Consider the following 11782-nt stretch of genomic DNA (forward strand, 5'->3'; position numbering starts at 1 on the left):
TCTCCCCAACCCATTAATAGGAGGGTAATGTGCTTCAACGCACTGGACCCACATCCTCCTACGTTTGCAAAAATGTCTATGCCAATCGAACTAAGACTCAGTCAATAATTCTGAAGCGCATTATCCTCCTATTTAAGGGTTAAAAATGAACTATGAGTAGTTCTAGGTATTGTATAAAAAAATAGATATGTTAAGAATCTATAATTAGATTAATGTTAAAAAAATTTCTCCTTTTACATATCTTTTCTTCGACATGCTAAGATTAATAAGGGTTTTTGTTGGATAATATGGTTTGGGATTTTGGAAATTTTTAGTTCTTAGATTCATGTCTCAACCTATGTAAAAGTATGGATTCTTTTCCTATTTATTCCGATTAGTTAACTAGTTAGTAAAGATGAATTCAAAAATTCTTTTAGGAGGGCCAAAATTGAATTATAATTTTTTGAGATATCAAATATAAATTTTAACTTATTATTTTATCATGTTTGAAGGAACTAAATAGATTTTTTTTTGCAGGTCAAAACACAATTTTTTTCATATATTAATTTATAATTTGATTATTTATAGAGAAGTTAGAATTGTAATTTTTCAATTAAGGGCTCAACCTGCCCCCTTGTATTCGCCCCTATATTCGCCCCTATTAGTTAGTTTGATTTAATTGTTGAGTTAATTATTCAATTCAATACTTATAATGAATATTTTTAATATTTGTAATAATTGTTGAGTTAAAAATTAATGTATCATTAATAGATTTTTTTAAATAAAAAATAAAAAAGTAACACACAAAACACATTATATTTTTTATAAAATTAAAAAAGTCTATTTACCAAGCAATAATATATATTCATATACTGATATTTTTTTTATCAATCTCATTATAAATTTTGATATTTTTTTTACATAAAGCTTAGAACTACTAATAACTCTTTCCTGACCCATAAATAGGAATATAATGTGTTTCATAGTACTCAAACTCATATTTTTTTCCATTAATAATAATATCTATACTAATCGACTTAAGATTTAATAAATTCATATAGTGATTTTCGAGTATTAGCGGTGATGAGACGAATTTTGGCTCACAACTTTCCAATGAAATTTGTTGCTATAAATGATTTCATTTCTTTCACGGCAAATATAGCTAATTCAATAATTGTGTGTACTTTAAAGAAGTGATTGATTTGAGATGTACGTGTGTGTAAGGATGAAATTGAAAAAGATTAAAAAGTTGTCCTTGCTCTTTCTCCGCTTTTCTCTCTTTTTTCATTCTGCATAACAACAACCGATCACTTATGGTCATAGCATATCATATTATGCATTTACAATCGACAATAGATAATACCTTATATGAGGAGGTCTTATTTTTTATTTAAACAATTTTTTTAAGATAATATTTTTGTCTAAATTTTTTATTTTTTGAATAGGTATTTAAGCTGAGTCGAATAGTCCGACCCGTGGATAAATCTGTTTATGCTACTACATATTTAATACTCTCGATTCTTGTATATATTTGAATGAATTTAAATAAAATTAGATATTAAATAATATAAATCAAGTCAAATTTAAATCGTATTATGTTGGGATTTAAATTTGTTTTATTTTAAAATATTGTGTTGCATGGAAATTAAACCCAACCTATATGCAATTTCTTTCTATTGAAGAAATGGATGAAGGAGGGGGAGAGAGAGTGATTGGGGGATGGATCCATCAAACCCACCTAACAACTTTAATAAGGTGTTAGGTTACTAGGTGGTGTCAAGTTCTCTCTTGGTTTTTCCTTTTCATCTAATTGAGAGGTGGTGGTGGTCATGCACATTAGTTTTGTTTTTCAGTTTTCATTATCTCTGGGTCTTAATCAATCTGCTCTACAATTAATTCTAACTGTTTTTATTTTTAGGAGTACTGGAGTTTGATTTAAATCTTTTTAATTTGATTCGGTAATTATCAACTTGAGCTTGAGCTCGAGATATCGATAAAATTGAATTCAAGCAGCTAGTGAGTTTGAGCTTAATTCATATATTTGAATTACTAAATTATGTTATTGCTCTTAATATATGTTATTAACCTTAAATTTAATTGTCGAACCGAGCTTGAGTTTGAGTATAAAAATTGGTAAATGAGCTTAATCAAGCTCGAGCCAAGCTTGAGCTTAAAAACATATGTTCAATCGAGCTTGAGCCAAGTATTGAGCTTCAAATTTCGAGTTGAGCTCGAGCATAGTAGTATTTGGGCTCAGCTCAGCCCAATTACATCCCTATATGTAAATGACCTTTTTAGTCCTTTAAATACTTCACCGGTCATTCTTTTGCAAAAACAGTTTAGGTTAAAATATGACATAGGTCCTTTTACTCTTTGTAAATTTAAAATTTAGTTGCTATACTTTTATTTCTAGGAATTAAAAAACAGTTCCAACCCCTTATTCTGAATCGATACTCCGAACAGTTCCCAATCCAATCGATTTGATCAGCTAGGCTAATTCACTTCTAAAAACAATAGCTAGAACTAATTCAAGTGTTTTTCTCTTACAACATGTAATCACTTTTTTTTAATATATTTTATATCTGTTTCACCAATCATATTCAGGGTTCACAATTTATAACTACTCCTCTCAACAATATTATCTCTAAAGTTGAAACCTACATGTAATATAGTGAACTTTTTGACCCTTTAAGTAATTACTTCATTCATTCTTAAGCAAAACAAATTATTCTACTATTTTACCGATTGAGTCTTAACTCAGTTGGTATTGACATCATTGCCAGTGCAAAAGGACGTGAGTTTGAGCGTGCCGAAGCGTGTTTATCCTCCTATTTAAGGATTGAGATGAATTATGGATAATTATAAACATTCTATCAACTTAAAAACTTCCCAAAACTTTCAAAATTGAATTAAATTTGAAAAAAAATATATATTCTATTTTTTTTAAGTGGGACTATTGTTAGTATCCCTCTTTTTAGGGGCTTCCCAGGTGGCCCCCTAACTTTATGTTGTATTAATTAATTAACTAATTAATATCATTATACCCTCACTATCTTTTTCCTTTCTTTTACTTAGCTTAATGTGTTTCTTTTCTTGTTAATATATATCCTATTTTTCACTTTATAGCTTCCATATCAAATTTATGTCTTTGTTCCCATTTTTTATTTCCCTTAATTATTTGTTTTTAACTTTATGTGTAACACATGCTCAAACATGGTTTTAAAACAAATACATGATTCTTTTAAAATGTATAGGGGAATCAATTTTTTCGAGATAAGTTTTATTTTTAAAGTGTCAGTCTTTTTGGCAGTTAACTCGAATTTTAATAATTGAAGGTATTGTTCTCGTGTAGGGATTTTGTCTTCGACCTCTTTGAAGAGTCGTGTACGGTTTATGGAGTGGGACACCTTGATCGATGAAGATTGATACTTGCAAAACTCAGGATAGGTGTTAGTATTGAGTGTGTGAATAATTACAGAGGTACCTAGGCGCATTGTAACTCGAACCACCAATGTAGCTTATGTGGTACTAGGTTTACATTTAAGGTGCATATAAGACCAAGGTTGGTGGTACGAGTTACTACTAGCCCAAATATCTCCGTAATCATTCATATGCTCAATATTAACACCTATCTCGAGTATTCTATTTGAGGCACCCGCTTCATGAATCGTACACAACTTTCTGTGAAAGCTGGAGAGAAAATATTTTAATATATCTTTCATACATTTCATGTCCCATGGGAGGATCTCTTTCTTCATTAATTCATGCACATTAAGGGTGCATAATTAATTATTTTATGTAATCTATTGGGGAAATAAAAGAGGTGACCTTAGATTCCCACGTTATCCCACTCAAACAACATAAAATTACCTCAACCCCTAGATTCTCTTTCTATTCACATTAGTTTGAGAATTTAGTCATTTTTGTAATTTGATTCGTGAAATTCATTAAGGTCAGATGATGTTGATACATTGAGATTATATCACATCATCATTTAAAAATTTTAAATATTTATATAATTTTTAGATGATTATGTAGCACAATCTTAAAATAACATATCATCAAACCTTAGTGGGATCCAAACTTACAAACCAAATTAAGAAAAAAATTATCAAAATTTAAGATTAATATACAAATTTAAAATCTAATTATCGATACATAAAATTTAATTTTAATAATAACACCTGGTCACATACAACCCTAAGAATTAAGTGTCACTCATTCCACTCAAACTAAAGCTTATCCAAATAATGCTGTCTTCTACCATATGTATTAATTAATTAATAATCATAATTATGGAATAATTATGATTAAAGAATATAATTAGAGCACCAAAGCAATCATGGCTCCTTTCTAAATGAAGGTGGTGGCAATCCCACTTAAGTTATATTTTAATTACTAACAAGGTTCCATCTCTTAAACAAGTTCCATCCTTAATCCACATTATACAAATTCCATTACGTACAGCATCAAATAAATTAGTGCCTGCTAACGTAAGGGAATCAAAGTCGTACGTTTATGTCTAAGGAACTAAGATAATCTTAATTTATAACATCAATCAAATCAATTTATAGTATTAATGGCCATATATCTACGCTCTTGCCAATGTGCATGCTTTCGTTACGATGTATAATTGGATTCTTTTTATCAGCATCTATCTATTTAATAGGCATGTAAAATATGGAAGATTAGTTATTGAATTCGTTCCGGTAGACACATTGAGGTTTGTTATCCCTGTTATGCCTTCTAGTATTAAACAATGTCTCATCTTATCGATTGAGGTTTAGTTCGGTTGGAATATTCGTTATTTTCAGCACATTTATCTTCCTATATAAAAGTTAGAAAAGGAATATGACTAAATCTAGGCATTGTATATAAAAAAAACAATGTCTTATCTCATTCTTTTTATCTTGTTGCCATTTAAGCTTAGGCGAAAGATCGAAGGTTCTAAAGTTGAATTGTGAAAATTATGTTTAAATTTTTAATGTATATTTATTCTGATTTAAGTCTAATCATAAGTGAACTCTATACCGATATTTGCAAATTTTAGAAGATGGTCTAACTCTAGTGTGAAATTATTTGAAAAAATTCTATCCATATTTGAAGTGAAATCGTGTATACAAAATATTGGATAATATAAAAAAAATTAAGTAGGAGCAGAATATGATTCATGGACAGTTCTATACTCAAATTGATGATATCATAACAATTAAAATGACCCAAAAATAAAATAAAATAAAACACATAAACTAAATTATATATATTCCAACTTTAGGAGACTAATTGTCAACCTAGATGCCAAATTTCCCATTTAAAATAAGACGCAAAAAAATTAATTTTAAAATTAAAAGTAAATTAAAGCTTTTTTATCCTATTGGCAGAAAAGGAGATAGGGTCACTTAAATATGTTCATTGCTCATGAGTGGGATTTGGTATGGATTTATTCCTTACGTCTTGTCATTATTTCCTCTAACCTATCTTTAAAGATAATAAGCAATATTAGTGGAATAATTAACAAATATGGAATAAAAAATAAAGGTGATCGTCGATTGAGTCTTAACTCAATTACCATGTGCATTGTTACTAATATAAGAGGACGTGAGTTTGAGTGCGCTGAAATACATTATCTTCCAATTTATAGGTTGAGGTAGGGTGATTGAAAAAGATGATAATAAGAGTTAGTATTTAAGTAGAGATTATGCCACATGTTTTTTTTTTGTTAACTTTCATTACACTTTAATATGAGTAAAAGTATAGTAAAGGTTCCTATACTAAAAGTTAGATAACATTTTGCCCCTTCGACAAAAAAAATAAATGGACAAGTTAGTTCCTATATAACAAATTGCTGTTAAAAAGTTCATCCATTTGTACTGTTAAAAACTTGAACGGTAAACGTGACATATCTCGTATAAGAACTAATTTGAATGGTAATACATCAAACCTAAATTTCATTTATGACGTATAGAATAATTGAATGTATATTAGTGGATTAATTTTTCTATATCCATGATACTTTTTCCTCCTAACACGATATATATAAATTTTATAAATTTTAAATTTTTCATTTTTCAATAAATTATATGTATATATATTTATGTAATCTTATTTTGGGTAATTTACATTCTAAATGAATTATATATACAATCATATTTAATTTTTTTTGTATTTTTATAAATTATAATATGTTAATAATTAATATTAAATAAATTTTGAATAATTATGTTTTATATATTTTAATTAAATTTTTATACACATGTACATTAAAAATGTGTGAAAAGTGATTATCTGATTATGTTACCAAATTTATGTCGAACAACGGAATATGAAACAAAACTCCACGTGTCATTTAGTGATGGAAGCTGACAACTTAAGTGGGTCCCACATCACCATTTGAAGAGACAACTATCTGGTGGGACCCTTCACCCTTATCCTAACCTTTTTAAGTTTTTTTTTTTAAATATGATTCTGAATTTTAAATTTTTAAAAAAAGTAAATCTTAAATTTACGAAGCTATAATTCGATAATAAATAAAAAAAAAGGAAAAAAGAAAGCAAAAGTGTGAAGCCTTTATTTGATTTGTTATTTCTTCTTCAATTTTATCATATTTCCTTTGAATTATTATTTAGCAAATATGGAAAAAAAATAAAATGGAATTCGCTTAAAATTTTAAATTTAAACTTAAATCCAGCTAAATTGTGCATATATGTTGGGGTTTTTTTTGTTAATTGGTCAAATAGATCATTTTTTCAAGATTTAGGGAAATAGACCGATTTTGGAGAAAGTATGAAAGCGAGTCTAACCAGACAAACTTTTGTTGACTTGTCAAGAAAGCACGCACAGCTGAAAACGTTTTCTGAAAATTCCAAAGGAAACTTGTCCAGTTGGGTGCACTTTCCCTGACATGTCAGTAAAAGCTCGTCTAGCTGGACGTACTTTCCTACCAAATGTGCAGAAAGCTCACCCAACTAGATGTGTTTTCTTTGGAACTGTGCGGAAAGCTCGCCCAGTTGGTGGGCGAGCTTTTCCTGCCAACTGTGTAGAAAGCGCGCTTTTCATATTCTCTCTCCAAAATTGACCTATTTCCCTAAATATTAAAAAAAAACGATTTATTTGATAATTTTTTTTTAAAAAAAAGCATCATATATAACTAATTTAACCTTTAAATCCATTCAAATTAAAATCAACTTGAATATATGTATTTCATCTTTAATTATAAGGAAAAAAGTAACAAGTACAAATAAATTTGAGTCTTAATTTTATTATTAAACCAATACATCATTCACATATAATGCATTATTAAATATCCTTGTAATTAATTTCATTCCATGTTTTTAAAATTAATTAAAACCTACAAAATGTTCATTAATGATAATCATAAAATACAAAATAACCTCATTTTGGACTATCAATTTTGTTTTCCATTAAAAAATTGTACTAACTTAAAAAATACAGAAAATGAAGGGAAAAAAACTAATTTGTTATATAATTATAGTAAAATATATAATAATTTAATTCGAGATTTGATCCGAGATCTAACCCAACATATTCGTCGTTTAAGTAATCTCAGGCACTTCATTTAAAAAAGGGGACTCTCACTCTATTTCTTGGACGAGAAGACCATCCCCTCCATCTTAACCTCCATCTTGACTTCTATTAGTACCGTGTATAAAAAAATTCAGTATAAAATAACATTCACTCTGTTTGTACAATTAAATTAAAAAAGCTCAATTGACCAACTCTATATTTTAATAGATTAACTGATTAGTTTCAGTCTTAATTAACTGAACCTATAAATAAATTTAATTAAATGTAATGTTTAATAAAAGATGTCCACAAAAGGCATACATTTCAAATAAAAGTGCATGCACCATACAATTTCAATCAACCATTGGCTTATATCCATTGAATTTGAGTATTTAAAGTTAAAGTTGTAAGTCCAATCATAATAATTTTACAATGGGTTGTTTATTCGTGCTTATTATCTTTTTTCTTAAAAAATTTATTGATTTTCTATTGAATCTTAGCTCAATTAGTATTAGTATTGGTGCCAGTGCAGGAGAACATGAGTGTAACTGTGCTGAAGCACATTTATCCTCTTATTTAAGAGTTGGGATGAATCATGATTAGTTCTAAGCATTGTATCAACTTAAAAACTTCCAACAATTGAATTAAATTTTTTTTTAAAAGTATTGGTAAACATTTAAATTATTTATATTTTTACTTATAACATATAACTTTGTCAAAAAGAAAAAAAGGAAAGAAATTTTGTTGTGGGATTGGACTCTTTCAAGTATAATTTTTTGAAGTGTTCTTTGGGAATCAACGAGTCTTTTAACAGTGGAGATATTGTGCTTGGGGTGTCTATATTCGATTTAACCTCGGATTTTGTTTCTCAACTTCGCGAAGAGCACTTGATGAGTTCATGGAGTGAAAAAAGTGGCAACATTCCTACCACCAAAGCTAAAAGCTCACATTTCCTTAGTAGGCAAGGCATGATCTACTCCGTGAACCTGTCATGGGCTATCTACAAAGTCAAGAGACAAAATTTGGAAATAAACCGAACACGGATACTCCGAGCAAAATATTTCCACCTATGAAAAGTCCATTAACTATCAATGTACCATACCTCAAAAAATTCTCCAAATAAAAAATCTAAATTCCTCTCAATAACCTCACTTACAATTAATTTTGAAAAGAATTTGGTTACTCAATTCATTCATTAATTGTCATAAATTTTAACTCAAAAAAGGATAAAAATTGTTGAGCTAAAATTGGTCCAATAATTTCAACTAATTTTTGGCATTATTTGTTGTTGTTTTTTTTTATTTTTTATTTATAACATGATGCTTCAAATGTACATTACTTTTAAGCTTTGATCATTATAATTATATTTTCAACAATTTATCATCTTGCAAATCAAATAAATATTTTCTTTGTCTTTTATATTTTTAGAGTTAATTATTAATTAATTGTTCATGCTCAATCCATTACCAAATCTATGTATTGTTATATGAGTAAAAGAAATAAAAAAATACATTGCTTATCTTCATACTATCTAAATTTGGCAACTCATTAGGTTTTACATGCATATATAGGCATTATTCAAATTTTCAAGTTTATTTATTTTATTTTTTTTGAAGAGATAAAGAATAAAGTTATTTGGTGATTGAATTTGATAGAAGACTTGAAAATAAATCTTTTAAAGTTTAAGTACATTTTGCCGATTGAGTCTTACTTCGATTGGTATGAGTATTATTGTAAATACAAAATGACGTGGCTTCGAGTGGACTAAAGTGCATTACCCTCCTATTTATGAGTTGTAGAGGGGCTATGGGGAGTTCTAGATATTGTGTCAAAAAGAGCAGATATAATCAGAACTTACAATGAGATTGTTCAAAAGGAATTATACTTACAAATTTAAGAAAAACTTAGACATAACCCACTATGGAGCAAAAAATCCATATATATAGCGATGGAGAAAATGAAAATTTTCACTATATAATTTTAATTTTTAGTATAACACGAATTAGTATAATAATAAAATTACATTTTGACTTTTTTGAAAAATTATTCATTTTTATCACTCTAAAACAATCTTCTAACTTGACCCGTACATATAACGAAATTTAAACAAAATCAATACATAATTTACATAAAATAAAACTTGAATCCAAATACTTAAACTCTCATCTCTCAAATTTATCAATCATACCAAATTCCCATTATCTACTCGTACATATATTGGATTATGAAATTTCATAACATCGCCAATTGTTAACCAAAATCGAAAATAACATAATTTTTTTTAACAATCTTATTATAGGTTCTGATTATATTTTTTTTTACACAATACTTAAAACTATTCATAGCCTCTCTCGAACCCATAAATAGAAGGATAATGCATTTAAACGCATTCGAACTCATGTCCTCTTGCATTTACAACAATATTCATATTAATCGAACTAAAATTCAATCCGCAAAAGATAGAATAATTACATTATCATTAACAATTTAATATTATATAACCATGAATGTAACAATCGTGAAGAAGACCCTCACTTATAATTTTTCAAAGTGCAATCCACGTATGACTAAGAAGAAGGACCATGGTTTACGTGTTTTAAATTTTACTTTATAATAAAAAGTGTCTAAAATTATATTTATATTATTTTTAATATTTTTAATTGAGCTATTATCATAAATCAAAGAATCTAAGACTTTAAAGGTTTATGTTCGAGTTTCATCATTTTATGAGTGTTATATGTGACTCCTCTCTTAAATTATTTCGAATTTAAATCTCACTATATGTAGGCTCTAGTCATATTTATTCTAATTTAAATATTTTCTAATTTTTAATCATATACTCTATATTGAGTTGATTATAATTATAGTTGATTGAACAATTAGTCTTTTAAGCTTTGAAACATTTCTCACTTTGGGATTTAAAATTTTTTTTGTCCACATTAATTTCGGCTCTCCCGTGTTCTCAATTTAATCCTTAAATTTAGATATCGTTAAGATATGGTGATGTGGCGCTTTAATATTGTATCACATCATCTAAAAATTTTTATTTTAAAATTTTATATAAATTTTAAATGATGATGTGGTACCATTTTATAGTCTACCATTATTAAATCTTAACGAAATTTGATAATTAAAAAAAATTGTGAAAAAAAATTACATAAATTAATTTATATTTAAATAAAAGAAAAGAAAATTCATTGAACTTTTTAAAGCTGATTTGTTTCTTCTAGTAAGTGCGTTTCCCCATACACTGTTTCGTTTAGAAATTCTCAAAGAACTCCTGAGTGGCCCCCACTTTGTGGGTCCCTACAAATTTAGTACAAAAATGACGCCATATTTCTCATTAATTTTCTTCTTTTTTTTTTCTTTTATAAATACCTTCACATACTCCAAGCATTAACTCAAAGCTCACCAAAAAAAAAAAAACAACTCAGCTTTCTTTTTTTATTTTCAAGCAAAAATGGAAGCAAGAGAGCCACATAATACGACGGCAAGGACACATTCAGGCGTAAACAGTGAACTCCACACGTCTCCCTGGCATTCGCCGGTGCCGTACTTGTTCGGCGGGTTAGCTGCCATGTTGGGTCTTATAGCGTTTGCGCTTCTCGTCCTTGCATGTTCTTATTGGAAACTATTGGGTTACAACGAGAACGACGGTGAAGGGGGAACGGAGAGAGACTTAGAAGCCGGAGAAGGTAAAGGTGAAGCTGGTCGGCCGGCTATGGAACCAAAGGTTCTTGTTATAATGGCGGGAGAAAAAAAGCCGACGTTCTTGGCCACCCCAATTGGTTCTAACGGGTCGTATTATTTCGGTGACAATAGTGAAAAGCGATGTTGCTGTAGTGATCAAAAGGGAGAGGAAGGCAAGCAAGATGAGAAAGAGGTCTGCCGTGGTGGTGATGGTGGTGGTGACGGTGGAGCTGAAACTACGGTGACCCAACAATCTTCAAGTGATGATCATTGATTTTGTAAAAGAAAAAATTGAAGAAAAAAAGAAAAGAAAATTTAGGATGATATAAGGTCAGATATTGAGTATTTCAAGGTGGGGGTTCTTTTGAAGGATGGGTGGTGGTGGTTGTGTTGTCGGTCTGTATATTTAGCTTTTTATTTTTCAGCTTGCAATTGCATGCTCCATTGATGTTAGCTTTAGCTTTTTCAGTTTTCCTTTTGTTTTTTTCTGTTTTTTTTGGGCTCTTCCTCTTCCATTTTTTTTGTTATGTCAGCTTTTCACTATGTTTTACAGTTCATGGTAGAGGTTCGTAATGATCTTTTTTTTTAA

General features: G+C 28.8%; 1 protein-coding gene across 1 annotated transcript; it reads left to right on the top strand.

The window, feature by feature from the left end:
- The first annotated feature begins 10891 nt into the window (after positions 1-10891).
- On the top strand, positions 10892-11782 carry LOC121212632 (protein GLUTAMINE DUMPER 2). The gene has a single exon (XM_041085801.1). The coding sequence runs from the start codon at positions 10964-10966 to the stop codon at positions 11465-11467; it is 504 nt and encodes a 167-aa protein (XP_040941735.1). The 5' UTR covers positions 10892-10963; the 3' UTR covers positions 11468-11782.

Source organism: Gossypium hirsutum, chromosome A13 (genome assembly GCF_007990345.1).
Source record: "Gossypium hirsutum isolate 1008001.06 chromosome A13, Gossypium_hirsutum_v2.1, whole genome shotgun sequence".
NCBI classification, from domain to species: Eukaryota; Viridiplantae; Streptophyta; class Magnoliopsida; order Malvales; family Malvaceae; genus Gossypium; species Gossypium hirsutum.

What these genes read in the sequence shown, in the direction of transcription:
- LOC121212632 (XM_041085801.1), top strand. Translation starts at nt 10,964, where the DNA reads ATGGAAGCAAGAGAGCCACATAATACGACGGCAAGGACACATTCAGGC.